The sequence below is a fragment of the Centropristis striata genome, chromosome 13 (genome assembly GCF_030273125.1).
Source record: "Centropristis striata isolate RG_2023a ecotype Rhode Island chromosome 13, C.striata_1.0, whole genome shotgun sequence".
NCBI classification, from domain to species: Eukaryota; Metazoa; Chordata; class Actinopteri; order Perciformes; family Serranidae; genus Centropristis; species Centropristis striata.
In genome coordinates, this window is record NC_081529.1 from 20,843,003 (window position 1) to 20,866,555 (window position 23,553).

The window sequence follows — 23,553 nt, forward strand, 5'->3', positions numbered from 1 at the left end:
AAACAGCAGTTTGATTGATTTTTTCAAAACAGAGATATATGATTTTGCACATGAACAGCAGAATAAACTTTCAGTCTCGTTGCAAATGTTTTACTTTCACTTGAGCATCAAAGCTCTTTCTTAATCTTGTAAAATAGTAGTTTGACGAATCAATCTTAACTCACTAACTTGTTCTTTATCAGCTGATGAAGATGCAGAATAAAGCCCAAAAGAACCATTTACCCCCAGTAAAAAAAATCCCTGTTTATTTGATTTTAGCAAACAGAATACATACATGATAACTGTGCATGAAGACAGTTAATTCACAATACACGCAACTCATACTGAAGCCACGTTACCCCCTAAAAAGAAGGAAATCACGCTGTTTGTTTTCAAACCGTCCCCATAAACGTCCCTAAATCACCCTCAAGAACATGTGAATTGTAGCGAGTCCTTAAATAGACACATTTCTGATTTAAAAGATGCAAAACAAGAGTAGACATTGGCACAAACAGTACTGAAAATAATTTTGTATGGTTGTTTTTCTGAAGAATGTAAACACGTAGAGATCGTATGATATCTGTGTTGTTTTGATAGTTTGTTTTGAATTTTCTTCGCTGCATTGTAACCGCTTGGTATTGCCGTTTTTCGATGCGGCAGGATTGGAAGTTTTGAAACTTTGCTATAGATTTTGAGGACATTGAAAGGTTTATTATGTGTCTAAGGGTGCTTTCACAACCCAATGTTTCAATGGGTTGAACTCTGGTTGGTTAATTCTTTGTTAAGGTTCGTTTGGTCGCTTGTGGCGATCAAATTGGACCAAACCAACCAAATGCGGTTTGATTCACTGTGAACATACAGGTGCATCTCAATACATTAGAATATGATGGAAAAGTCCATTTCCAGTAGTTCAAGTCAAATAGCCCCAACCAAGTATTGAGTCATATGGATGGACATACTTTTCAGAGGCCAACATTTCCATATTAAACATACTTTTTAAAATTGGTCTTTTGTAATATTACATTTTTTGAGACACTGAATTTTAGGTCTTCATTAAATGTTAGTCATAACTATTATTATTATTAGAAGAAATTAAATAAATTGAGACATGAAATGTTTCATTCTGTGTGTAATATATCTATATAATGTGTTATTTCCACTTTTTTAAATTGAACTACTGACATAAATAAACTGTTCTATGATATTCTAATTTATTGAGATGCACCTGTAATCTGACCCAAATACAGGACATGAACCAGAACGCAGCAGATTGTGGCTCCTAATAAAATCATGAGGTTCCATCAGAGCATAAAGATGAAACTCATGTCCTTCAGTTTCACTCTGTAGACTAACACTGAGCTAAGGCTGATTTCTCTCTGCAGAATTATCAACTTATTGCTCAGAATAATGTAATATTTACCATCAAGGCTGGCCTTCTCTGGTTATACAGCTGTCTGATCGCAGCACATCAGAAATAATAGATCAACACGTTATTGACGACTCAGCAAGAGCTTGTTTTCTTCAATTTCTTGTTCATTTTAAAGCCATTTTCCATAGTTTTCTTGTTAATGATTTTGGTTATTATCAAAAAAACATGGAAAGTGTCTAGATATCAGCTCTTAAATTAAACTCCTATCAGCTATTTTTGTTGTTATTATTATATTTGTCCAAACAAATGTACCTTTAGTTGTACCAGCCATTAAAATGAAAAAGAAATTTCATGACTGTATTTCCAGCGTGTTAAATCAAACCAGACTAAATACAAGACAAACTAAAAGTATCAGTTTCACTCTGATTCAGAAAAACCAAACAGACTTTGGGTTGTGAAAGCGTCCTAACTGAACATAATTTAAGCGTTAGGAGATTAAATGATTATTCTGAATGATGAATTAGTCTGCAGCATGAAGCCAGGTGTTACACGTTGCACCTTTAACCCTGCTGTTATGTTGCGGGTCAAATTAACCCATTTCAAAGTTTAAGATTCTAAAAAAATAAATAGTTACAAGTATTTTTTTGTATTATGTAAGCCTTTCCAACGTACATAAAAAAGTTTTAACATGCATTTTTTATGAAAAACGAGTGAATTATCCTCATTGAACCATGATCTGTGAGAGGTAAAGAACACCATTGCACTAAATATTGATTGAAATGGTTACTCATGGAGTTAATGATGAAATTTAAACAATGTTTATTGGGATTTTCTTTTGGTTTCTGACACTTTTGGATAATTAAACATGCACCGGGTCAAATTGACCCACGAACATTATTGCTGTTCATGAGAAATGAACATAACAGGAGGGTTAAATGAAAAAAAAAGCATCACTTAAGCTGACATTGTATTTTTCGCTGTAAATGACTGAAAACGTAACAACACCGACCCTCAGGTGGACAGTAGCAGCCTTTAGTGGTTCTTTTCTGGTTTATGTGAGTGTAGCAACAATTTATCTCCCACTAGGAATAAAGTACTCGATCGATCTTGTTGTTGCTGCTGCAGAAAATAAACAATAACAAGTCTGGTCGGCTTAATAGTTCATATAAGTCACTCTGACGGTTCCATAAATGAATAGGTAAAAAAAAATACATAGTTTCTTTTTCCGGCACAATGTCAGAAGTGTAAACAAAGTCTGAAAACTTTTTGTCAGCCACTGCGTGCAGAATAAAAAGAACTTTGGCATCACTTGGAGGTAGAATCTGCACGGATCTGAAAATCAGCCTCCCATTATAAATCACTGCTTTTGTAAGTTATATCATTATTTTTGTATGTGCAGCCGAGCCGACAGATGCAGATTCATTTAAAAGTCAAGTGGTGTAAGGTGATGTTACGTGAGCAGCGAGGTGTCAGGGGAATACGTCTGTGGGCAGCTGGAAGTCTTTGAAGGTGTAGAAGGAGATGTCTCCGTGGTCCACCACGGCGAAGACCACCGGGACGTCTCCGCTCTGGAAGGTCAGCAGCTTGATGGCTCGCAGGTCGGGCACGGGGCTGTCGAATCTGAGACACAGCAAGGAGACGATTGAGCCACAAGTAGTTACAATTGGTAATGAATCAGTCAGTCAACAGAAAGTTAAAAACAACAAGATGTGTTTCCTGTAAAGTAAATGCATTTATTTACATTCAACATGAACATTATTCTGTTTTCATATCCAACATAGTTTTTTCTAACCCCTTGGCTGACGGGACTATAAGACGTTTTTTGTTTCTTTTGAATGCTGTAACAGGCTTTTTAGGCTACAGAGAAGATATTGGTATTCGTTCACATCATGATACCTTGTTGAGACTGACATAACGCTTTATGATAATAATGCAGTTTAAGGCAAAAACCACAGTTTTCTAGTGTTATTTTGTCCTATTGCATGTGAATATTTTGTCATAAACAGTGTGAGTTGCATAAATTGGGTATGACTGGAAAGCTGAGACTCTTGTAGATTCTATTATCTTCTTCTTCTTCTTTCCATTGGTACCAAACATGTCATGATATCTTGTCAGGAAGGGCTTAAAATAATGCTCCCCTTTACAGACATGCCCACTTTATGCTGATAACATGCAGTTTTAATGCAAAAAAACAAACACATTTTTATCATGTAGTAAATGAGCTCCTCTTCAAAATATCTGAATGAAAATGTGTCCCAATGAGTCTCCTTTTTACAGACATGCCCACTTTATGCTGATTATATGCAGTTTGGGGTAGAAACCAAACAGTTGCACACACTAAAACGTGTTATTTTGTCCTTTTGCATGTGACTATTTGCGCATCTTGGGGTCCCTAAACAGTCTGTGAGCTGCATAAATCGGGTAGGACTGGAAAGCTGAGACTCTTGTGGATTCAATGAGCCCAATTTTCTTCATGTGTGATGATGTTAGTGAGTGAAACTTGAGCTCAGTGTATAAAATGAGCTGCTGTGACCTCTAGAATAATCACAGCCTCATGAAACTTTACAACCACAAACTAGAGACCTAGAGCATTCAGAGGATGGATGGCTTTTCACAATAGATTCACAAAAAGGGGGTTTCTCAGCAGGCAGCACAGCACAAAAGTTCGCCATACAATCACTGAAAAATGAAATTCTGGCAGAAATCTCCAAAATGTCTCAAAAATTTCTGAAACCAAATCACAGCACAGATTTTTTTACTGCTGTTCCTCAAGGTCTTGGTCTCTTAATGCGGGAATCTGGAGGAATTTTTGGCACAACTTAACACAAAATCTCTCAAAATAGTCTGTATAATAAAGGTTCCTCCTCTTCTTCTAGGCTATCCCACCTTTCAAAACCTTGTGCCATGACAACCACAACCACTAAAGTTGTAACTTATCCATCTAAGCTTTATTGGAATTTTTTTCAGCTGGTGCAAAAATGTTAGTAGTGCATAAACTGACATTCAAACTACACGTATGAACTTTGCTGGTGCAAAAGAGTAATCAAAAATTGAAGAAGAAAGATGACACAAAGGGGCCTTTCATTGCCAGCCTCTGTGTTGTTTATTTAATTTGAGTCAGGTTGATGTCTGTTTCCTGTAAACTAATCTTGGGTAAACATTCGGGCTTACCTGCACACACACATGCGGGAGTATGGTTTCCCCGGGCTGCTCTTCTTAAAATCAGCCACTGAATCGGGTTGGTAAACATTGAAACAAATCCTCCACTCGTCGGAGCCTTTTAACCTAAGTGGACAAAGCAGAAGGTGAATGAAGCACGCTCCGACACAGTTCAATACAGGATCATCACTGAGCTGCAGCATCTCGCCGCTTTGTCTCTCAGTCTTTATGAATCTAAGATCAGAAGCTGTGATAGCAGCAGGCCTCAGGGTTAATTACAACCTGGACTTCACGTATGATATACATTCATGGAAAAAATGATTAGACCATTGCTTTCTTTAGTTTCTTGTTCATTTTAATGCCTGGTACAACTAAATGCACATTTGTTTGGACAAATATAATGATAACAACAAAAATAGCTCATAAGACTTTAATTTAAGAGCTGATATCTAGACATTTTCTATGGTTTTCTTGATAATAACCAAAATCATTATCAAGAAAACCATGGAAAATGGCTAGATATCAGCTCTTCCATGAAAACAGTCAGGTAGGATACAAAATCATCACAGAATCAGCCCACAAGATACATCATTGTTTACAGAGATACTTTTTGGTAAAAGGGGGCCTAAGAAAGTCCACCAATGAGAGAACAAGAAAAAGGGAGATTGTATAGAATAAAAGACGATGTTTTGACACTGCATATTCAGTCTCCTGTGGTTGCAACCAAGGAACTCATTGAGTTTTGATCTCTTGACCTTTGCAAGAACAAAACTCTGCTGCATGAACCTCTGAGTGAATCTCCTGCTAGTTTTTTTTTGCCTCTATCATTTTTGAGTCTTAGTGTTTGGGGAAGATTTTGGTGAGTGTGTTGTTGGCAAGTTGGGTGGCTCTCTGGCCGTCTCATCTGGCCCCGGGGCTTTGAAATTAATCTAATTTGCCACCACACTACGAGGCTTTGTGATGGCTGAATTAGAATTTCAACGTTCATAAAAAGGTACTTGAACCATCACCCAATTTATACTTTTTGGCTTTGGCTTTGTTTTATTGGAAACTGAAAAAGAAACAAGTAATACCTGGAGGCTCCCTCCAACAGATTTGTAGATCGAATCACACTGATTTTCTCCAGCAGCTCACCTGGAAGAAGAAAACCAAATATTACTGACTCTGAATCAGACACAACTAATCGATGTGGATTTAAACCCAGAGACTCACCGGTGGGGATTGGTTGTCTCGGGTCGTGTAGAGGAGCGACCTCCCTGTTCCACAGGTGAGCTGGTCGTCTTTCACGCCTCCCCTGCTGTTTCTCCAGGAGCTGCCGATACTCCGCCCAGTTCCTGCAGCGCCGCACCTTTAAAGAATCTCACACTGTGATCCCTGATAATATTTTCTGTTAATATAGATGCATTTTGGTGTAACTACAAACCTCTCTGTCCTTGTTGACTTCCCACCGGCGCCTCTGCTTGTCCTCCTGCCTCCTCTGCTCCTTCGACGACATCTTCACGTCCTGCAGGTTGATTCTGTGCCTCCAGTGGTAAATGTCACAGACTCCCACAGCCAGAGAGCCGGGGAGCAGGGAGGGGTCCGGAGAGGCCAGGCAGCTGGAGAGGTTCTCCTTGGAGCCGAGGTCAGGGAAAGGGATGGAGTCGAAGTCCCAGCGTGAGGAACTGGAGGAGGGCCGGGGAGGCGGTGGCTCCCCGAGAACATCCGGCAGCCACCAGGTCCTGCTGCCACCGCCACCATCACCGCCACCGTCTGCTGAGCTCGCAGCAGCAGTTTGAGGACCTGACGTCTCTGGAGACACCGTTGGGGGTGACTCTGGTAGTTTTTTATCCTGCTCACCTTCATGGTCGCACTTATCCTCCTCCATTCTGTCAGCTGTGGATTCCTCTTGTGCTTCAGCGCGACTACAGTCAGAGGAAATATTGAATAAGTCTCGACTACAAGATGCTTTTCCCCTGATTACATTGTATCAAAATAAAGTAAAAATAGGACAAATAAAAAAGAATTTGGATGCTTAAATGAAATGGCAGACACGAAATAAAGTGCACTATAAAGCAAACAGGAAGTGATTCTGTACGTTGTTTACCTGGATGTTGCGGGAGGACTGGGGCTGCGTTTCCTCTTCACTTGTCTCCCCACTCGGTCACGAGGCTGAGGTAAGTTCAGCTGCCTCGTGTAGGGCGACGGCTCGGAACTGTAGGAGAAAACACACAAACACACACACACACAAACCTATAATATCATGTAATATTTTAAAATACAAAAATACACCGTTTTTCATAATAAGAAACTGTAAAAACAGTTCAGAGTTTGATCCTTTCATCATATCTGATGATGATTCGGTGGGAGAAAGTAACTAAAATGAAGCTTAAAATGTTGATATTTCTGTCGGAATCTCTTCATTCTACATGTGTAATTTGAAAATTCTGCAAAAATTTACCATTTTGGAATATCCAGAGACACTGTGAAGACATGATTGATTCTGCTGAGACCAACGGTCATGTGACAAATGAAAATTTGTCACATGACACAGTGAAAATCTGTTTACACAGAGCAGAGAGGAGAGGACAGGAGAGGCTGTTTACACAGAGCAGAGAGGAGAGGACAGGAGAGGCTGTTTACACAGAGCTGAGGGGAGAGGACAGGAGAGGCTGTTTACACAGAGCAGAGATGAAAGAACAGGAAAGGCTGGAAACATGCTATATACTTCAATATGGACTTTGTGGAGCTTAGATTTTTTTTCCAACATTCGTGATACTTGTGGGCACTTGGAAAATTGTTAATAAATTCCATTTTATTCCAATTTTTTAAAGAAATATTCATCAGCGAAATTCAACTTTATTTTCTTTTCTTTGTTAATGATTTGTCATATTAACTGTTATTCTGCACAAAATATATTTTTAGTTGCTCACACTTCTACTCATGATTGTGCTGATTCCATAGAGCTGCAGGACTATTTAGATTCTATATACATTTTAAATATTGCAGTGAAATACAAGGCCACAGTGGGCAAAAAACACACTGACACACAAACTGTTTGTTGGGGTTCAGAGTGTTGATGCATGGGGGGAGGGATCAGGATCAGTTACCTGGGATCGAACCTGTGCACCACATAGCCAAGCCTCTTCAAATGCCCGAACACCTTTTGTTATGAAAAGTAAAAATTAGATTAGTTCATCAGTTCAGTTCCCCTATAAATCATCTGTTGGGACATCTGTTTGTACCTGGTACTGCTGCAGGCTGACTGTGCGTGAAGACAGAAACCTCTCGTAGCCGTCCTGGATGGACAGCGGCAGATCGCAGTAAAACACCTGCATGTTCCCCTGTTCACACAGACACACGCACACGTCATCAATCAGTGTTTTACAGATCACGTGGTGTTATGTAATTATTACTGAATGATACAAAGAAGGATGAGTGAACCACACCCTGCCAAACAGGTTTTATAGCTTCCACTCACACACTCCATCAGGTAAAGAGCCTCTTCAGGGAGGACGTACTGCTTTCCGTTGGCAGAGTAACCCATCGTCTGCCAAAACTTTCCCTGTGGGAAAACAACAAATTGCTTTAAGGTACAGTATGTAAATACATGATAGAAAGAATATGTGTTTATTTAGTGATAGAGCACTCACAGCTGGAGACTGAAGCTCCACGATCTGCTCAGCTGGGATCCACGTGGCCTTCACCAGGTTTCCTCTGCAGTAAAATAATAAAAATTAAAAAATGATGAAGTGGATGCAGCAAAACCTGATCCAAGTGTCTATACAATTTACATATACCAACATAATCTACATTAGTAGTAAGGCTTATAATAAAATACAAAAAATATAGAGACATATTATTGCCTCATAAAGAGAGAAGCAATAGAAAAATTTAAATTAAAAATCGTTCCTTTTCATTTATGGCCTAAAACTGTTACGATTTTCAGTAACTACACAAAAAATGGCAAAAAAAACCAAGTTGATTTAACTACATTCAATATGTACACCCAATATTAACACTCAGAAATCATATTAATAAAACACTGAATTATATTTATTTCCATTTTATTTTTCCATCTACTCTTATTTATTAATGTCTTTTTTTCTATTTAAAAATATATTTAATTATTTATGTATTTTTGGTTTTGTTCATATATTCCTGTATTTATTATATACATACTATATAAATATTACCATATTTATTTCTTTGCACCTGTATTCATTTCAAAACATTTTTAGACATTAATTAATTACTTTACTTTACTTAAGCTTTACTCAACTTTTTCTGTTGTCTGTTTTTGGTTAAAAGCTTGTCTGAGCTGAAAACAAGACTGTATCGAAAAGTGCTGTGAATCTAAATCTATGAACCAAGGGAAAAAAAACAAAAATCGAGCTATAAAGAGCTGCAGAATTTGGAACAATTCTCTCTTTCACTATGTATGAAGTCATTTGACTCATTGTTAATATAAAAGGTGACTTTTTGGAGCATTGAAGATTTCCTACCCTTCAGCTTTCTTATTTCAATTTATTTTACTGGAATGACAAATCACCTGCAGAGCTTCTGGACTCTATCACGGTGCACATTTAGTCACCTCCTTTTTTGCTGCATTATTTTTTTTAAATGCAGCTGGAGGCAATGACTGCTTTAAAAAAGCGTCTACTCACAGCTTCTCCACTCTCTCCTCTGAAATGAGGCTCCAGTGCTCATTGAGACTCTGCTCGAGCCGCTCTCTTTGCTCGTCTGAGTCATTGGGGAAGAAGTCCTTCTGTCCCTTGACTGGGATCTTGTGACTCCTGGACCGGGCTGCAAACAGTGCAGATGGACTGGAAATTAAAGAAACAAAACAATATTTAGTCTTTTTTTCCCACTAGATATGTACATATACATATATATATATATATATATATATATATATGTATATACATAAAGGTCTGCAAGAACATATTGTTGAAGTTCTTTAGAGTCGATGGAGGATTTAAAAAAAGGCACAATTATCATTATCATTATCATTATCACTTAATACATGAAAAAAAAATTAAAAAGGAATATATACATTTTTGATATAAACATGGAAGTAAAAAAATATATATGCATAATAAATAAATAAATGCATAAGTTATTACCTCTTACCTCATTAATAAACAGACAGATATATATATATGCAGAATTTTTTTTTAAATATTATCTATTTATTCTGCATAATTATCAAATTCAGCAAAATTCGATTTATTCTAATATTTATTGCAACTTTTTTTATTCATGTATTTTTTGTATGTATTTGTTTGTGCAATTCATTATTTTACATTTATTTCAACATTTTGTTTTCTTATTGATTTATACATGTATTAATTATTTATTTAAAGTATTTAAGCTCCATATTTATTTATTTATTTGTGTATTTATAAATGGCTGTATTTGTTCATTTATTCCTGCATTTATTCACAAATGTATGCATTTATTAGCATGTTTATTTCTTTGTTCCTGTATTTATTTATACCTCTACTTGTTGATGCATTTTTTTTAGATGTTTATTAATTACTTTGGTTATTTTTTTGTCCTCCATATATATTATGGGAACAAAAAACATTTACCACCAATTTCATCCTAATGTGTAAATTGCTATATTATAAATAAATTATATAGCTTTCACATGCTTTGTTGCATGGTCTACTGTCAGGGCAACTCAGTGTTATATTACTTATAAAGTACAGCTGCATGTAATTAAAATATTGTGTATTTCCATTGCCAATGATGAGTCATATGCTCATGACTCATTGTCATGAGACCACACCCAGACATGTTATTTTCATTTATGATTGATTCATGAAACAAACTGGCATTTAAAACTCTCAAAATAATGGTTTGGTTGTGATGATCTGGACAGAAGTTGGTAAAAAGATCTAACTCAGTGAAAGAGTATACATCATTTTTCAGGCAGTTTTTGGTTTGCATTAATGTTAAGTATAGGAGCTGAATACTTCCTAAAATAATTATTCATAATTATATCAATGCAATATTCTAGCCAAGGCCATTTATTTATAAAGTATATTTCTGCAACAAATCTATTTAAAGTGCTTTACATTAAACAAGAAAATCCTCGAAACAACACCTTAAAAAAGGACATTTACAATTCTGACAATATTTAGTAGCGATGATCTGGACTGATTAAAGATTTAAAAGATTAAATTCAGAGAAAGGGAAAAAAATATATTTTAAGTAAGTATAGGAGCTGAATACTTCCTACAATAAGTCTTTTATATATCTAGCACATTTCAGGAAAATATCAGGCTCTTTGGCTAAGATTTTCAAATTTACAAAAATTACTATTTATTACTTATTTTATTTATGAATGTATTTTTTATGTCTGTTTTTGCAAATTATTTATTTATTTTAAATTATTTCAGCACTTATTGTTAATGTTACTTTTCCTATTTAAAAAAAATAAATAAATTATTTATTTCTATATTCTTTGCACCTGTATTTATTTCAATTTTTTTAGGCATTAATTAATTATTACAATTATTTTATGTCCTCCATACATAGGCTACAGCACATATGCATAGTTAGTTAGTTAGTTATTTGTATAGCACATTTCTGCAACAAAACATTGTAAAGTGCTTGTAAAAATAATAAAACAATAAAATCATCCGGACAAACAACACATGAAAAATGGACATTTAAATACAATCAAAAGCAATTACAGAGTCAAGAAAATCGAAATGAGCTAGAACAGAAGCTATAATAGAATTTAACAGGAATAAAACCACTACTAGACTAAACTAAATCCTGTATTGTTAACTTATAGTTTTATTTTATTAATTTATTTCAGGTTTTCAGCCATTAAAGTTAAGCTAAAACAACCGTCCCACCATGAAAGCAGGACGGCCTACAAAAAGCTCCCATAACAGTAAATTATACGACAAAAAAAACACTGGTGAAGAAAATATGTAAAATTTATTGATATTCGGTCATTAAATGTGTAAATAAATTAAATTAAAGACAGCTACGCACCTTAATATTTCACTGTAGAACTTCAGCTCGGTCTCTTTCTTGTTTTGGTCCGCCATGTTTAACGGCTCCCCGCTGCTGCCGAGGTCGTCTGGGTCCTAACGCCCGTCAGGTTCGAATGAGTGCAGTTACACCAGTTGAGTTTTGACTTTTGCTGTTGTTTGTTGTTTTTTTTGTTTCCAAACGTCATTTATACTTCGACAACAACAATAACAACAGTAGCAAAATTAAATCAAAGTATAAAATAGGCATTAAAAATTAAATTTAAAAATTGCCTGTCTGAATTTTTTCATGTTGTTGTTTTTTCCAAATTTATTTTATTTAATAATCATAACAGATGCAAAATATATTAAATATATATAAAAATAAACATGCCAAACCGTGAATGAGTCTGAGCTGTAAATATGTAAAACATCTTAAAGAAAGGCAGCTAATCATAATCTTGATTAAATTAAATTAATTATAATTTATTGTCACCTGTCACCTGCTTACTTTTGCAATAATTGCTATTAAGTCTGTATATTTTTGTAATTTTTCATATATAACTATTTTGTTTATTATTTTGAGTCTGTGTTTTTTTTAAAGTCTGTATATGTTTACTTTGTTTTTCCAATCAGCCAATCAGAATCTTAATTTAATTCAATTTATTATAATTTCATTTATTAATTTATTTTCAAATATAAATATAATCTTTTTTTCTTAAGTCTGTATACTTTGCTATTTTTCTACAAATTATATATATTTTTACTTCTTTTTCAGTGTCTGGGCTTTAAAGGCTGCGTCAAGGTGAATACATGCAGTCAAACAAAATTACAATTTAATGCTGAGAAATGCAATGTTTCACCTGTTTGAGCTGGTTTTCAGTCTGCTGCTGTGGAGAACTGTTGACCTCTGACCTTACTTCAGAAAAACCCTAATACCACTCTGTGGTAATTATTCCATCCGTGGTAAATGACTCCATTACAAGTAAAAGTCCTGATTTAACTCAATGTTAAATTTAATTCAATTTAATTTAATTTAATTTAATTTAGTAATTTACCACAGATGTAATAATTATATATTTAATTTAAAAAGAGAAACTCAAACTATAGCGAGAAAGAAATTCTGCTGCTGGTAAATTGGAAATTATTAAATTAGAGTAAATCAAATTAAATATTTGAAATGAAATTTAAAAAATATTTGAAATTACTTTAAATCATATCAATTACTTAACAAACAAATAAATAAAAACTCAAACTACAGCAAGAAATAAATTCTGCTGCTGGTTGACAATGGGTTAGCATTAAATTAAATTAAATCAAATCAAATCAGATTAAATTAACAAATTACAAATATAAATTAATTGTGTGTGTATACGTTTCTCCTTTATTTAACCAGGTAAAAGCCTCCTTGAGATTAAAAAATCTCTCATGGAGCAGTCACACTGACCAAGGGAACCAATTTCTTTGTCCTTTAAAACTGATTTGAACAGGCTTAACTAAACTAATATTGTGAAAAGAGAAACTCAAACTATAGCACTCTACTGACCTTAAGCCCCGGGGTTTACATAATATATGTTGAAACAGTGCTTTGACCTGATGCAGATTGATTTTATTGGTGATGTTTTAATCCTGTGTGTGCACTAATAAGGTGCTCAAATTCTGTCTTCTGTTGGAAAGTAGATGTTGTTGTTTTATTCTCTTATGCTCAGGTAAAAACTTTCCCTGCAGAATATTCTGCATGCTGTAATAATATTCTGCAAAAACAAAGAATGCATTTCTCTATTAGCCCGAGCGCTCTCGTCATTCCCCCCTCTAAAGTTTGAGAAGCCCCTTTCACCACCCCTGGACTTTGTCTGTTTGCACTCATCATCTCGTCTCAGATCATTAGATAACCGAGTTCAGAGAATCACAAATAAACCCCCAGACTGTTCAGACAGTCTGTAGTAGAGCCTTTTCTGCTGCACAGTAAGTATACAGCTCTGTTGTAATAGTCATCTTTTACTGCTCTTAACTTAAAATGTGTGGGATCATTAAACCATAATTTTCTGCAGGTTTCCTCAGACAGAATGAGACTTTCAACCGTCCTGTTCCTCGCTGCTGTCTCCACAGTGGCCAGTAAATGTTTCTTTATATCTGTGCATGCATTCAAGTATAAATGAAAGGCACCAGTCTGCAAATTTAACTCGAGCCAGCTTCTGAAATGGGAATATTTTCTGTATTATTGTCTTCTATGGTTGTAAACTTAATTTATTTTGTTTGGACGCCTAATCAGACAAAACAAATGATTTAAGACACCACTATGGGGTTAGAAAACTGTATTTTTTGGGGGGTATTTTCGGGACAAAACAATTGTTTAATGCAGAAAATAAGTAGATAAATTGATAATGAATCATTTTGATTTTGAACTAATCTAAACTTCCCCAAATTTACCAAATTAAATGAAATACAATTAATTAATAAACAGATAAACTAAACTAAACTAAACTCAATTAAAATTGTGAAAAAAGAAATTCTGCAGCCAATTGATTATAGAATACCATTTAAGTAAAAATGTAATTAAATTTAATTAAATGTATTTTATAAATATGGCATTATGACATAAAAGTCCCCTAAAATAAATACAAGTAAAAAACAATGAAAAAATATGAATTGAAATTGACTCTAGGGGCATTTAAATGCCAAACTTAAACTTTTGGTTTAAATTAAATTAAATTAAATTAAATGTGGTATTATGGAATACAAATCCCCTGAAATAAATACAAGTAATAAACAAATAAATATAATTTTAAATTGGCTCTAGGGGCATTTAAATGCCAAACTTAAACTTTTGGTTTAAATTAAATTAAATTAAATTAAATTAAATTTCCTCCAAGAATCGCCACCTTATCGTGGTGGAGGGGTTTGTGTGCCTCAGTGATCCTGGGAGCTGTGTTGTCGGGAGCAATAGCTCCTGGTAGGGTCTCCCATGGCAAAGTGGTCTCAGGGGAGGGGCCAGACTAAGAGCGATTCAAAGACCCTTATGAAGCGGGACCATTTAAATCAGTGTACCTCGCCCGGCACGGGTAAACCGGGGCCCCCTCCTGGAGCCAGACCCGGGAGGGGAGCACGCAGGCGAGCGTCTGGTGGCCGGGCCTTTGTCCACGGGGCTCGGCCGGGCTCAGCCCGAAAAGACTACGTGGACCCGCCGACCTGTGGGCCCACCACCCGCAGACTCAGGCATAAGGGTCGGGTGCACAGAGAGTCGGGCGGCAGGCAAAGGCGGGGACCTGGGCGTGCTGACCCCCGGCTCCAGCGGCTAGCTCTGGGGACGTGGAACGTCACCTCGCTGGCGGGGAAGGAGCCCGAGCTTGTGCGGGAGGTGGAGCGTTACCGGCTAGAAATAGTTGGGCTCACCTCCACGCATAGCTTGGGCTCTGGAACCAAACTCCTGGAGAGAGGCTGGACTCTCTCCTTTTCCGGAGTTGCCCAGGGTGAGAGGCGCCGGGCGGGTGTGGGGATACTCACAAGCCCCCGGCTGAGCGCCGCTGTGTTGAAGTTCTCCCCGAGGAACGAGAGGGTCGCCTCCTTGCGGCTGCAAGTCACAGGGAGAAGGTCTCTGACTGTTGTTTGTGCTTATGCACCAAACAGCAGTTCGGAGTACCCGGCCTTCTTGGAGTCTCTGGGTGGTGTCCTGGAAGGGGTACCATCTGGGGACTCTATTGTTCTTCTGGGAGACTTCAACGCTCACGTGGGTAACGATGATGGTACCTGGAGGGGGGTGATTGGGAGGAACGGCCTGCCCGATCTAAACCCGAGTGGTGTTCTGTTATTGGACTTCTGTGCTAGTCACGGATTGTCCATAACGAACACCATGTTCGAGCATAGAGTTGTTCATAAGTGTACCTGGTACCAGAGCACTCTAGGCCAAAGATCGATGATCGATTTTATTATCGTATCGTCTGATCTGCGGCCGCATGTTTTGGACACTCGGGTGAAGAGAGGAGCAGAGCTGTCAACTGATCACCACCTGGTGGTGAGTTGGATCAGGTGGCGGGGGAGGATGCTAGACAGACCTGGCAAACCCAAACACGTAGTGAGGGTGAACTGGGAACGTCTGGCAGAGGCCCCTGTCTGCAGGGTCTTCAACTCACGCCTCCGGAAGAATTTCTCCAACATCCCGGGTGAGGCTGGGGACATGGAGTCCGAATGGGCCATGTTCAAAGCCTCAATTGTTGACGCGGCTGGTAGGAGCTGTGGCCTGAAGGCCGTCGGTGCCTGTCGTGGCGGCAACCCAAGAACCCGCTGGTGGACACCAGCGGTGAGGGAGGCCGTCAAGCTGAAGAAGGAGGCCTTTCGGTCTTGGCTGGCCGAGGGGTCTCTGGAATCAGCAGACAGGTACCGTTCGGCCAGAAGGGCTGCAGCTGCGGCAGTCGCTGAAGCAAAAACTCGGGTATGGGAGGAATTCGGGGAGGCCATGGAGGAGGACTTTCGGTCGGCCTCAAAGAGGTTCTGGAAAACCGTCAGGAGACTCAGGAAGGGAAAGCAGGGCTTGGCCCAAGCTGTCTTCAGCGGGGGAGGAGACCTGCTGACCCGACCTGGGGATGTCCTTAGACGGTGGAAAGAACACTTTGAGGAACTCCTTAATCCAGCCAAAACGTCCTCCGTAGAGGAGGCAGAGTCTGAAGACTCAGGGGAAGACTCATCAATATCCCTGGCCGAGGTCGCCGAGGTAGTTAAAAAGCTGCCCGGTGGCAAGGCGCCAGGGTTGGATGAGATTCGCCCTGAGATGCTGAAGGCTCTGGACATTGTTGGGCTGTCATGGTTGACACGCCTCTTCAGTGTCGCGTGGAGGTCTGGGACAGTGCCTGTGGATTGGCAGACCGGGGTGGTGGTTCCCATTTTCAAAAAGGGGGACCGGAGGGTGTGTTCCAATTACCGTGGAATTACACTTCTCAGCCTCCCCGGGAAAGTCTACTCCAGGGTGCTGGAAAGGAGGCTCCGGCCGATTGTCGAACCGCAGATTCAGGAGGAACAATGCGGCTTTCGTCCTGGCCGTGGAACAGCGGACCAGCTCTTTACCCTTGCGAGGCTTCTGGAGGGGGCATGGGAGTTTGCCCATCCAGTCTACATGTGTTTTGTGGATTTGGAGAAGGCTTATGACCGTGTCCCTCGGGGAGTCTTGTGGGGGGTACTGCGGGAGTATGGGGCACCGGGCTCGTTGCTACGAGCTATCCGGTCCCTATATAACCAAAGTGAGAGCAGTGTCCGCATACTCGGCACAACGTCAAACACGTTCCCGGTGGGTGTTGGCCTCCGCCAGGGTTGCCCCTTGTCTCCGATTCTGTTCGTGGTCTTCATGGACAGGATCTCAAGGCGCAGCCGGGGGGAGGAAGGGATCCGGTTTGGTGACCTCAGAATTGCATCTCTGCTTTTTGCAGATGATGTGGTTCTTTTGGCTTCATCAAGCCGGGACCTCCAGCACTCACTGGGGCGGTTTGCAGCCGAGTGTGAAGCGGTTGGGATGAGAGTCAGCACCTCCAAGTCTGAGGCCATGGTTCTCTGCCGGAAAACGGTGGACTGCCCCCTCTGGGTGGGGAGAGAGGTACTGCCTCAAGCGAAGGAGTTCAAGTATCTCGGGGTCTTGTTCACGAGTGAGGGTAGAATGGAGCGTGAGATGGACAGGCGGTTTGGTGCAGCGTCAGCAGTGATGCGGGCGTTGTACCGGACCGTCGTGGTGAAGAAGGAGCTGAGCCTGAAGGCAAAGCTCTCGATTTACCGGTCCATCTACGTTCCAACCCTCACCTATGGTCATGAGCTTTGGGTAGTGACCGAAAGAATGAGATCGCGGGTACAAGCGGCCGAAATGAGCTTCCTCCGTAGGGTGGCTGGGCTCAGCCTTAGAGATAGGGTGAGGAGCTCAGACATCCGGAGGGAGCTCGGAGTAGAGCCGCTGCTCCTTCGCGTCGAAAGGAGCCAGTTGAGGTGGTTTGGGCATCTGGTAAGGATGCCTCCCGGGCGCCTCCCGTTAGAGGTGTTCCGGGCACGTCCAACTGGTAGGAGGCCCCGGGGAAGACCCAGAACACGGTGGAGGGATTATATCTCTCGCCTGGCCTGGGAACGCCTCGGGGTCCCCCAGGAGGAGCTGGACGTTGTGGCTGGGGAGAGGGGCGCCTGGAATGCCCTGCTTAGCCTGCTGCCCCCGCGACCCGGCCCCGGATAAGCGGACGAGAATGGATGGATGGATGGATGGATAAATTAAATTAAATTAAATTAGATTAAATTAAATTAAATGTGGTATTATGGAATACACATCGCCTGAAATAAATACAAGTAATAAACAAATAAATATAATTTTAAATTGGCTTTAGGGGCATTTAAATGCCAAACTTTACTTACTTTCTTACTTTTAGTAGTTTGGGTTAATATTAAATTAAATTAAATTAAATTAAATTAAATTAAATTAAATGTGGCATTATGAAATAAAAATCCCCTGAAATAAATAACAAGAAATAAACAGATAAATAAATATAATTTAAATTGCCGTTAGGTGCATTTAAACATCCTACCAAGTGACAGACTGAAAACTGACGCATAAATTATGCACAGTAATTCTAACACGTGGCTTTTGTGTCATCTGTCGCTCTTTGTACCTCTGAACTTCATGTCTCTCAGGGGGTGTGCCCATGAGGAGCCTGGTTTTCCAGTTGCAGACGAGCAACAGCTACGTGGAGATGGTTCCTCAGAAGCCAATGAACTTAAACGCCTTCACACTGTGCATGCGCCTCACCACAGAGCTCAGCGGCGAGCGTGAGGTCATCCTGTTCGCTTACCGGACGCAACACTTCGACGAGCTGAATGTGTGGCGAGAGCTGGACGGCAGGTAGACCCAACATCAGACGAATAAAGAAATATGTATATATATATATATATATATATATATATATATATATATATATATATATATATATATATATATATATATATATATTTATTTTTTTTAAATTTATTTATATATTTATTTATTTATTTATTTACAATTAAAATAAAATCATACAAAAAATACAGGAGTGATTAAATAAAAGTCAAATAACTACACAAATAAATAAATGCATGAATAAATCGATAAAGGAAAGAACAAATGAGTAAAGAATAAGGAAAGAATAGATGAGTAAATAAATAAGTATAAATGAATACATGGAAAATTCAATAAAGAAATTAATGAATATCAGATTATTAAAAAATATAAATACAGGAATAGATGCAGTTATAAATAAATGGTAGTCAATAAAATATTAAAATAAAAACAATAAATAATTAAATATAATAAACAAATGTTGAAATAAATATGGGAGTTTCAGAAATTAAATAATTAAAAATAAATAAATGTATAAAGAAATACAATTTTAAAGTGTGTAAAGAAAAAAGTAAATGTACGAATAAATGCAGGAATACATTTAAAAAATACAAAAATAAATACATTTACAAATAATCAGAATTTAAAAAAAATAAGTGAGTTAATACAGAAATAAATAAATAGGAGTAAATAAAATGGTAAAGAAAAAACAAAAATAAGTAAATGCATAAATCAATCAAAGAAAACATAAATAAATACAGAAATCATTTTTTAAAAGTGTATATAGAAAATACAGGGGAATAAGTAAATTCACAAATAAATCGGGAAAGTTTTTATAAAAAACAACAACAAATAAATACAGGAATAGATTAAAAAATGTACAATTAAATCTAAAAAAGATTTTCTTAATAAATAAAAAATTCATAAATGAATAAATCAATAAAAGTATTAAAAAAAATAATGGATAATTAAAAACAGGAAATGAAAGAATAAATACTGATTTTTTGTAATCAAGTGTACAAAGAAATTTCAGGAAATAAATTTATAAATGCATAAACGAATTATTATTATTATTATTATTATTATTATTATTAATAATAATAATAATAATAATAATAAATGGTCTCTGATTAAGTCTAATTAACTCTAATTGACTCTAATTAACTCTGATGAATGAACTCTGATTAATTCTAATTAATTCTAATGAACTCTGATTAACTCTGATTAACTCTGATTAGCTTTAATGAACTCTGATTAACTCTAATGAACTCTGATTAACTCTAATGAACTCTGATTAACTTTAATTAATTCTAATTGACTCTAATTAACTGTAATTAACTCTGATTGATTCTAATTAACTGAAATGAACTCTGATTAACTCTTATTAACTCTGATTAACTGTAATGAACTCTGATTAACTCTGATTCATTCTAATGAACTCTGATTAACTCTGATGACCTGTAATGAACTCTAATAACCTGTACATGTGTGTCCAGGCTGTCCTTCGCCCTGGCCGGAGGCTCGGCTATCTTCCAGGTCCCCGGCCTCGGCCCCCTGCAGACCCACATGTGTGTCACCTGGGATTCCAGCACAGGTGCATCCGCCTTCTTCATGGATGGAAAGAAAAGCGTCACCAAAATTTACAAGAAGGGCCACAGCATCAGCTCCGGGGGCAGGGTGATCATCGGACAAGATCCAGACTCGTACCTGGGGGACTTTGAGGCCTCACAGAGTTTCGTCGGGGAGATGAGTGACATCAATATGTGGGACTCTGTCCTCTCAGACAGCCAGATCAGAGACGTGTTCTCCGGGAAGAAAGTCCAGAGGGGAAACGTCTTCGACTGGGAAACCGCAGAGTTAACAGTGAAGGGGCAGGTGCAGGTGGTTGATATTAAGGTGTAACTGGAAGACCCACAAAATATGCTGATAAAATAAAAGTGTAATTATTTTTAAAATTATGGTCCAATAAAATGATTGCTGACAATGCCTGTTGTGGTGCAATATTATATATCATAGTAGTAGCAGTAGAGAGGTTGTTTTCATGCATCTATGTCTTACACAAATTCATTTACAGCCCAGGTTTTGAATTAATTATGTGACTTTCCTTAGACACCAGTGTGTCGGATTAGATGGATGGGAGGATGGAAATGACCAGTGAATAAAAAAATAAATGTATAAATAAAAAGAGCAGTTAAATATAAATTTATGAATAAATACAGAAATGCATTTTAAAAATATATAAAGAAAATACAGGAATAAATAGTTATGGAAAAAATAAATATATAAAAATAAACAGAAAAATGAATAAATACAGGAATAAATAAACAAAGACAGAAATAAATAGATACAAATAAATAATGCTTAAATAAATACAAAAATAAATAAATGCATAAATAACAGAAAATATAAATGTTGAAATAAATAGATATTTGCATTAATGGATAAAACATTAATAATTTAACAGGATATGAATTAATAAATATATTTAATTAATTTCTATTTTTTTAGAAACTACATTTATTTATTTAACTATTTATTCCTGTGCATTTATTGATTTGTATTACTGCATTTATATATTCTTTTTTGTTTCCGCACTTATTTATTTTATTTATTAATTTCTCACAATACTGTGGTCTAATAAGTTTTTACATCATATATTATTTTATCTCATGGAAACTCAACTAAAACGCCTGAGTATTTGTGTTGTTTTAGCGCTCTCTGGTGGACATTTAGGAGAAATTCTCCAACAGGAGATCAGTTTTGTGGAGAAGCTGCATCAGTCACACTCAACAACTCAAAAGATTTACTATCAAGAGTATATTTGTGGATTATTATTCTATATGCATAATGAATTTTAATTAGCTAATCGTGGAACTTTAACATTTAAAATTGAAATCAATCAATCAAACTTTATTTATATAGGGCTTTTCATACATATAAATGCAACTCAAAGTGCACAGTATGGAGAACAATGAATTACCAAGTAAATACCAATAAAAAAATAGATTAATAAATACATGGAAAAATAAATAAGTCTAAGATAAAATATATGCTGAAATAAAAGTGGAAATAAATACCCAAATGCAGAGATCAGGACCTCCTCCCTCATTAACATAAAGGAACAGGAATGAATAAACTTAAATAATTAATTTATAAATACATGTAGTTTGTAATTATTATTAATATTCTTTCATGTATTTATGCGTTCATTTATTTTGTATTTATCTCAGCCTTTATTTATAGTTTTATTAATTTACTTCTGAATTATTCCTGCATTTAATCAAACATTTATTTCTGTATCTGTTTCTGTATTTTTATATTTATTCATACAGTTATTTCTATTCTTTAAAAAAAAAAAGTTTAAGTTTGTTTGTTCCTATAGTTATTTACAATTTGTATTCAAGTACTTCTTTCTAGTATTTTTCATTAAGTTCTTCTCTCATGTTTATTTCATTTATATATTTCAGTTTTACTTATTGATAACTTCGGAATTTTCAACTCCTCGGTAGTACCAAAACAGAATTTAATTTGATTAACATATTTTACTTTTATATTATTAACTGACCAGTGTGGAAGGCTATGAAAAAGGAGTAGGATATATCACAGAGGTTACAGGCACGGACGGGGTTCGAACCCGCGATCTTCGGTTTACGAGACCGACGCCTTACCACTTGGCCACCGCGCCTGGCAGTGTAAAACCGTCACACTTTGGCAATTTCAACAAAACTAGAGGATTAAAACGATTGGGAAACATCCATGACACGCAAAGTATTTTTAGCGTCAGCACGTCCTTGTTAATTAAACCGGCTCAACCACAGGAGGAACTTAATTCCAAAACTCCATTAACTTTTTACTCTATTTTGAATGTATTAGCAACAAACAGGTAAATCGCGCTTTCATGTAGGTTAAGAAATTTCCCCAAAATTTTCTGAAGCACTTTTCTGAAAATCGGCAATAAAACAAGGCACCAAAAACACACTTTATTATGGGGAAAAAATGTATATATACAAATAAATACAGAAATAAAAGAATAATTAATTATGGAAAAATAAATATATAAAAATAAAATGAAAAATGTAATAAATACACGAATAAATAAACAAAGACATAAATAAATAAATAAATAAATAATGATAGCAATAAACAAAAACAAAAACATTGACTTTTTCCTTTATTTTGACTTTTTATTAGCAGCAAACGGGCAAATCGCGCCTTCATATAAGCTAAGAAATGTCCCCCAATTTTCCTAAAACACTCGACTATTTAATCGGCAATAAAACAAAGCCCAAAAACACAATTTATTAAGCCTTTGGAAATGTTTAGCTTTTGTTATGATATATGCGGAATCGATAATGCCATGTGACAACTGATGAAATGTGAACTTATAAAAATAAAACCACAACGCGACAGATTTTTTCAATGCAGCCGAATTTCAGATCATATCTCTTTAATGGTTATAAAATATCTAAATGGTTAATTAATTGTATTTTTGACGGTCAGCGAAGTAAAGAAAATCAAGTCGTCATTAAGTTTGGCGTACCTTCGCACAAGAGAGGGGAGTGTTGATCAGGAACACACCCGACCGGAAGTAGCCGAAGTGGCGGACAGCAGATGGATCTTAATGTCCCCCTGTAACATGAACACTACAGGTGTATTACGATGATATAAAAAGACACATGTTCATGCATCGGACGGTGCGAAGATCGCCCCTGTGACTTTACAAGTAGCTCATGCTGTAAGTAACATAACTTGCTAAAAAAATCTATGCTAGTTTGGTAGGAAGCAATCTTCGCCAAAGCAAGCTCGCTACCAGAGGGGAACATCAATCGTTGCTTTGTTAATTTTGGTTATTTATATACATTCTATATATGGGTATTTATATTTGTTGAACTAGGGCGTGTTTTGCAAGTTTTTCTGGTTGCATTGCTGATGTAGCTGCATGTTGGTTTTAAACTTTAACAGCATTCCAGCAAGTCATGCCAAATTTCTTTCAAAAAACATAGAATTATAATTAACTTGTGCTACAAGATGAACTTACCGAATAATAAAGCATGAATCAAACCTGTATACATGTAATTGTGAGCCATTCTTCAATTCGGCATATTAAATAGTACAGTATATCAGTTAAAGTTTATATGATCAGTAATTAAATCCAGATAACTTTATCGGCCTATGGATGTCATGGTGTACAAAAATAAATAAAAAATGGAAATAAATAAGTCTAAATAAATGCTGAAATAAAT

At 36.9% G+C, this 23,553-nt stretch overlaps 2 protein-coding genes and 1 non-coding gene across 3 annotated transcripts; 1 reads left to right on the forward strand and 2 right to left on the reverse strand.

The window, feature by feature from the left end:
• Window positions 1-230: 230 nt before the first annotated feature.
• tsen54 (TSEN54 tRNA splicing endonuclease subunit) lies at window positions 231-11,605 on the reverse strand. Its single transcript, XM_059348417.1, has 12 exons — window positions 11,501-11,605; window positions 9,154-9,312; window positions 8,140-8,203; window positions 7,968-8,051; window positions 7,732-7,830; window positions 7,597-7,649; window positions 6,594-6,701; window positions 5,931-6,411; window positions 5,720-5,855; window positions 5,581-5,641; window positions 4,520-4,633; window positions 231-2,968 (listed from the first exon to the last, which is right to left on the reverse strand). The coding sequence occupies exons 1-12, from the start codon at window positions 11,554-11,556 to the stop codon at window positions 2,818-2,820; spliced, it is 1,566 nt and encodes a 521-aa protein (XP_059204400.1). The 5' UTR covers window positions 11,557-11,605; the 3' UTR covers window positions 231-2,817.
• Window positions 11,606-12,843: 1,238 nt separating this feature from the next.
• On the forward strand, window positions 12,844-20,310 carry LOC131983654 (C-reactive protein-like). The gene is made up of 3 exons (XM_059348418.1): window positions 12,844-13,593; window positions 18,130-18,337; window positions 19,807-20,310. The coding sequence occupies exons 1-3, from the start codon at window positions 13,545-13,547 to the stop codon at window positions 20,210-20,212; spliced, it is 663 nt and encodes a 220-aa protein (XP_059204401.1). The 5' UTR covers window positions 12,844-13,544; the 3' UTR covers window positions 20,213-20,310.
• A 1,613-nt stretch (window positions 20,311-21,923) lies between these two features.
• Window positions 21,924-21,995, reverse strand: trnat-cgu (transfer RNA threonine (anticodon CGU)). Its single transcript has one exon. It is a non-coding gene; the product is annotated as a tRNA-Thr (tRNA).
• Between the last annotated feature and the right edge of the window lie 1,558 nt (window positions 21,996-23,553).

Coding starts and splice junctions, on each gene's coding strand:
- tsen54 (XM_059348417.1), bottom strand. CDS start 11,556: ATGGCGGACCAAAACAAGAAAGAGACCGAGCTGAAGTTCTACAGTGAA. Junction 9,313..11,500: donor TTCTACAGTGAAATATTAAG/GTGCGTAGCTGT, acceptor TTTAATTTCCAG/TCCATCTGCACTGTTTGCAG. Junction 5,856..5,930: donor AAGTCAACAAGGACAGAGAG/GTTTGTAGTTAC, acceptor GATTCTTTAAAG/GTGCGGCGCTGCAGGAACTG.
- LOC131983654 (XM_059348418.1), top strand. CDS start 13,545: ATGAGACTTTCAACCGTCCTGTTCCTCGCTGCTGTCTCCACAGTGGCC. Junction 13,594..18,129: donor TGCTGTCTCCACAGTGGCCA/GTAAATGTTTCT, acceptor CATGTCTCTCAG/GGGGTGTGCCCATGAGGAGC. Junction 18,338..19,806: donor TGGCGAGAGCTGGACGGCAG/GTAGACCCAACA, acceptor ATGTGTGTCCAG/GCTGTCCTTCGCCCTGGCCG.